Genomic DNA, 6,395 nt, shown 5'->3' with positions numbered 1-6,395 from the left:
GCTATCAGATTATCCTGTAGTGTGTGGTGCTATCAGATTATCCTGTAGTGTGTGGTGCTATCAGATTATCCTGTAGTGTGTGGTGCTATCAGATTATCCTGTAGTGTGTGGTGCTATCAGATTATCCTGTAGTGTGTGGTGCTATCAGATCATCCTGTAGTGTGTGGTGCTATCAGATTATCCTGTAGTGTGTGGTGCTATCAGATTATCCTGTAGTGTGTGGTGCTATCAGATTATCCTGTAGTGTGTGGTGCTATCAGATTATCCTGTAGTGTGTGGTGCTATCAGATCATCCTGTAGTGTGTGGTGCTATCAGATCATCCTGTAGTGTGTGGTGCTATCAGATCATCCTGTAGTGTGTGGTGCTATCAGATCATCCTGTAGTGTGTGGTGCTATCAGATCATCCTGTAGTGTGTGGTGCTATCAGATTATCCTGTAGTGTGTGGTGCTATCAGATTATCCTGTAGTGTGTGGTGCTATCAGATTATCCTGTAGTGTGGTGCTATCAGATTATCCTGTAGTGTGGTGCTATCAGATTATCCTGTAGTGTGTGGTGCTATCAGATTATCCTGTAGTGTGTGGTGCTATCAGATTATCCTGTAGTGTGGTGCTATCAGATTATCCTGTAGTGTGGTGCTATCAGATTATCCTGTAGTGTGTGGTGCTATCAGATTATCCTGTAGTGTGTGGTGCTATCAGATTATCCTGTAGTGTGTGGTGCTATCAGATTATCCTGTAGTGTGTGGTGCTATCAGATTTCATAAAAATTGGCTAGTGTAAGGCCACCTTTAGAGTCTCTGCCTTAGAGTCTCTGCCTTAGCGTCTCTGCCATGTGCAACCCAGATTTGGCACAAACAAGGGACTAAATTAATTTCGCTCCTATGCCACCAAAATGTGGAACGCCCTACCAACGGTCATTAAGACATGTGAATCCCTTGACTCCTTCAAAACCGCTCTCAAAGGGCACCTACGGATGGCTGCAATTCTAAACTGGCCCCCGTAAAATCTGAATCCCCCCCACCCACCCCCGCCCCCTCACTGTAGATGTTTATTTTCCCTTTTTACCTCCTTTTTAATTCCTGTTCTGTTCTTTGACTTTATAGAAGTGTCTATTTGTACGTCTCTAAATGTTTTGATGATTTGAACGTGGTGGACCCTCTTGTAAACAAGTGTAATGCTTTATGGTGTCGTCCACTCACAGTTAACAGCCTTTGTATTGAGTTTGTGCTTGAAATGTACTGTAATTCTGCAAACTGTTAATAAATACTTCAATCAATCAATCAAAGGTTGAGACATTTGGTGCTTTGGTGCACTGCTCCTCCTTGTGGATAGGGGGGGCGGGGGGGGGGGGGGGGCTGTCTTACTGAGACAACATGTAGTCCAGGAAGTAAAGTGAGCCCAGTGTCCATGACATCAGAGACACTGGGCTCACTGCTACAATCTAAAATATCTAAAAACACATTTTACACACATAAAGACCTCCAGGAAAGTGTTCTAAATCTTCTAAACGTCATTAACATGTATGTATTTGCAAAAAGGGTGAAGTTTCCCTTTAAGCCTGTATAATCAAACCATTCGTTTCTTTTTTTTTCTTTTTCTTCACCACCAGGATCCGGGATGGGTTGATTCTATAGGCTTAAAATAATGTATATAAATATTTTTGGAAATCTCGATTTGGAGAAAAAAATGAATGCTGTCTGGATCGGAAGCAGAAAATGGACGCCACTGCTATATGCCCTATTGCGCCCCACACACACACACACACACACACACACACACACACACACACACACACCAGTTCCTCTGTGCTACAGAATGTTCAGAACAGCCCTTAACGGTTCACCTCTCAACGGTCCCATTCCTCAAAGGGGTTCCCTGACAACGGTCCCATTCCTCAAAGGGGTTCCCTGACAACGGTCCCATTCCTCAAAGGGGTTCCCTGACAACAGTCCCATTCCCATAGACACTACTGTCTATGGGATCCTACTGTCTATGGGACTCTACGGTCTCTGGGACCCTACTGTCTATGGGACCCTACTGTCTATGGGATCCTACTGTCTATGGGATCCTACTGGGCTATGGGATCCTACTGTCTATGGGACCCTACTGGCTATGGGATCCTACTGTCAACTCCTGGCGAAAAGTGGGCGGAGGAACGTCGTTAAAAAAACCCTCTTTTGGACGACATCGTCCGGCGACAGCCAATCGAATTCACGTGCTGCTTTGTTTATCCTCCACACGGAACCATATACCAAAGCAATTTGGTTCCTATATATAGTTCCACTTCGGGATGGCGGAAGACCAAGACATTTACGGTACTCGTGTTACACGGGGGTCCGGGGGTCCGGGGGGCTTCAAAGCAGGAACGCCCACTGGCCAGTGGTTCCCAAAGTGGGGTCCGTGGACCCCCAGGGGACCCCCCAGGAGACTCCCCAGGGGACCCCCCAGGGGACTCCCCCCGGGGACACCCCAGGGGACCCCCCGGGGACCCCCAGGGGTCCTTGACATGAAAAGGTTTGGGAAACACTCTGAGAACCCGTTTCCACCGGTTGGGAACCGGTTCAGTTCAGAACCAGATTTTAGTCCATGAGCCAGATTGGAACGTTAATTATGAATTGAGTGGCAAAACCATACCTATATTAGATTGTTTCTAGGATCAATATAAGTAAATTATATGATAACCCTTCCACAGTAGTAGCTTTGTTTTGCTTTTCCTATATAATGCCTAATTTTCATATTTATTTTTTTAAGATTTGTAAAACAATATAAATCATTGTCTTCGTATAAGTAATAAACTGGGGAAGTTTCATGGTGATAACAATCTAATATAATATGTCGTAACAGAACCTCTGCTGTCGTAACAGAACAAAGTTTACGCTAACGGAACAGAGTTCAAGCTAACGGAACAGAGTTCAAGCTAACGGAACAGAGTTCAAGCTAACGGAACAGAGTTCAAGCTAACGGAACAGAGTTCAAGCTAACGGAACAGAGTTTACGCTAACGGAACAGAGTTCAAGCTAACGGAACAGAGTTCAAGCTAACGGAACAGAGTTCAAGCTAACGGAACAGAGTTTACGCTAACGGAACAGAGTTCAAGCTAACGGAACAGAGTTCAAGCTAACGGAACAGAGTTTACACTACAGGAGACGTGAAGTCCACATAAAACCCGCTCCCACATAACCAGGAAAAAACCCGGCTTTCCAGAAACGCTTCCAAAATGTGCCGGAACGGATTCCTGGTTCCTCAGCGTCTGAATCCGGTTCCCTTGGTTTCCAAAATCCCAACTCTGGTTCTGTGTCGTTGTCATCACTGCAGTTAAAGGGGCATACCACTCATTTTCAACATTGGACTGTCATTAATATACCTTAAAACTCCTCCCGTTTCTGCTTATGTCATTAATATACCTTAGAGTTGTTGTGTGGAAATAATAATAGAAAACTCCTCCCCTTTCTGCTTAGCCTATAGCTGGAGGTCTAGAACTTGGGGGTCATGTGATCAGCGACATCACGATGGCCTGCAGAGTAACACCAGCGTGAACGGTGCCAGTCGCCTTATTACGCTGTAATCCTGGTCGCTACTCTCCCTCTGCCGACCCGGGGAGAGCCCTGTAATCCTGGTCGCTACTCTCCCTCTGCCGACCCGGGGAGAGCCGCCAACTGAGCTCATGCTTCTTCCTTAGCATTCCTCGACGTTCCGTAGTATTCTCATCGCCACTAACAGTTAACCGTTAGCATTCGTTAGAGTTCCTTAGCCTTCCTTAGCCTTCCTTAGCATTCCTTAGCGTTTCTTAGCCTTCCTTAGCCTTCCTTAGCATTCGCTAGCGTTCCTTAGCGTTCCTTAGGCTTCCTTAGCCTTCCTTAGCATTCGTTAGCATTCCTTAGCCTTCCTTAGGCTTCCTTAGCATTCATTAGCGTTCCTTAGCATTCCTTAGCCTTCCTTAGCATTCCTTAGCCTTTCTTAGCATTCCTTAGCGTTCCTTAGCATTTCTTAGCCTTCCTTAGCATTCATTAGCGTTCATTTCTTAGCGCTCTTATCGCCACTAACAGTTAACCCCTAAACGTTCCGTAACGTTCCTTAACGTTCATTAGCATTCCTTAGCATTAGCTTCAGCGCTGTCATCGTCACCAAACAGTTAGAAATGCAGGGGAACTTGTCCGGGGGGCGTGGCCTGATGATGCTGCTGATGCTGCGTGGTGTCTACTGAGCGCGTGCGGAACAGCTGCGTGAGCGCGAACACCGAGGAGATGAGCACGGTGCATCGTTTGGCGAGCAGCCGCACGCCTTCGCCCTCGCCCCCGCCCTGCCCACCCCCTGCACCTCCCCTGCCCGTCCCGGCCGTCTCCACGGCGCCCACGAAGTCGCGGTACAACCCCACGATCTCCTTCATCTTGTCCAGCGCCTCCATGGCCTCCTCTAGGTCCTCAGCTCCTCCCCCGTGGCACGCCTGGCAGCCTGTAGGGGGCGCAGTGGAGGAAAGCCATTAGCCCATTTAGACCTGAGGACGTTTCTACAAATGTCTTCTAAATCTAAACCAAACCAAAAGGGGTTCCCGTCCAGAATGGGTGAACCAGCAGAAAAACGGCTTTATCTCTAAATCCCTTATTTTGATTGTTCGTAAATTCGTTTTACATTTTATTTTGTTGTGTATAATGTCGGAGATGTTGTCCACAGAATTTAGTCCCAAATGGACCTCCATCCATCTAAGGCCCCTCCTCCCTGCTCAGAGCTACTAGAGAAGGATAATGGACCTCCATCCATCTAAGGCCCCTCCTCCCTGCTCAGAGCTACTAGAGAAGGATAATATTATAGTCAGATTACGGTAAGAAAACGTCTCGTAGTGTTTAGGAGGTAAATATTAACGTTAACGTACCTCTTTAGGAGGTAAATGTTAACGTACCTCTACAGGTGTTTAGGAGGTAAATATGAAAGTTAACGTACCTCTACAGGTGTTTAGGAGGTAAATATTAACGTTAACGTACCTCTACAGGTGTTTAGGAGGTAAATATTACCGTTAACGTACCTCTACAGGTGTTTAGGAGGTAAATATTAAAGTTAACGTACCTCTACAGGTGTTTAGGAGGTAAATATCAACGTTAACGTACCTCTGCAGGTGTTAAGGAGGTAAATATTAACGTTAACGTACCTCTACAGGTGTTTAGGAGGTAAATAGTAACGTTAACGTACCTCTACAGGTGTTTAGGAGGTAAATATTAACGTTAACGTACCTCTACGGGTGTTTAGGAGGTAAATATTAACGTTAACGTACCTCTACAGGTGTTTATGAGGTAAATATTAACGTTAACGTACCTCTACAGGTGTTTATGAGGTAAATATTAACGTTAACGTACCTCTTTAGGAGGTAAATATTAACGTTAACGTACCTCTACAGGTGTTTAGGAGGTAAATATTAAAGTTAACCTACCTCTACAGGTGCTTAGGAGGTAAATATTAAAGTTAACGTGCCTCTACAGGTGTTTAGGAGGTAAATATTAACGTTAACGTACCTCTACAGGTGTTTAGGAGGTAAATATTAAAGTTAACGTACCTCTACAGGTGTTTAGGAGGTAAATATTAACGTTAACGTACCTCTACAGGTGTTTAGGAGGTAAATATTAACGTTAACGTACCTCTACAGGTGTTTATGAGGTAAATATTAACGTTAACGTACCACTACGGGTGTTTAGGAGGTAAATATTAACGTTAACGTACCTCTACAGGTGTTTATGAGGTAAATATTAATGTCAACGTACCTCTACAGGTGTTTATGAGGTAAATATTAACGTTAACGTACCTCTTTATGAGGTAAATATTAACGTTAACGTACCTCTACAGGTGTTTAGGAGGTAAATATCAACGTTAACGTACCACTACAGGTGTTTATGAGGTAAATATTAACGTTAACGTACCTCTACAGGTGTTTATGAGGTAAATATTAACGTAAGCGTACCTCTACAGGTGTTTATGAGGTAAATATTAACGTTAACGTACCTCTACAGGTGTTTAGGAGGTAAATATTAACGTTAACGTACCTCTGCAGGTGTTTAGGAGGTAAATATTAACGTTAACGTACCTCTACAGGTGTTTAGGAGGTAAATATTAACGTTAACGTACCTCTACAGGTGTTTAGGAGGTAAATATTAACGTTAACGTACCTCTACAGGTGTTTAGGAGGTAAATAGTAAAGTTAACGTACCTCTACAGGTGTTTAGGAGGTAAATATTAAAGTTAACGTACCTCCACAGGTGTTTAGGAGGTAAATATTAACGTTAACGTACCTCTACAGGTGTTTAGGAGGTAAATATTAACGTTAACGTACCTCTACAGGTGTTTAGGAGGTAAATATTAAAGTTAACGTACCTCTACAGGTGTTTAGGAGGTAAATATTAAAGTTAAC

The 6,395-nt window shown here is 44.3% G+C and overlaps 1 protein-coding gene across 1 annotated transcript in view; it reads right to left on the bottom strand.

The window, feature by feature from the left end:
- Positions 1–4,133: 4,133 nt before the first annotated feature.
- The window catches only part of frmpd1b (FERM and PDZ domain containing 1b), a gene marked incomplete at both ends in the record, with an annotated part of 71,278 nt that continues 69,016 nt past the window's right edge, over positions 4,134–6,395 (bottom strand). The window contains one exon of the mRNA XM_079531407.1: positions 4,134–4,453. Coding sequence (XP_079387533.1) covers positions 4,134–4,453 — 320 coding nt within the window. The remainder of the gene's footprint in view (positions 4,454–6,395) is intronic.

This window comes from Electrona antarctica (assembly GCF_951216825.1).
Source record: "Electrona antarctica genome assembly, contig: scaffold_78, whole genome shotgun sequence".
Taxonomy (NCBI): Eukaryota; Metazoa; Chordata; class Actinopteri; order Myctophiformes; family Myctophidae; genus Electrona; species Electrona antarctica.
This window is presented reverse-complemented; position numbering and strand designations above follow the sequence as displayed.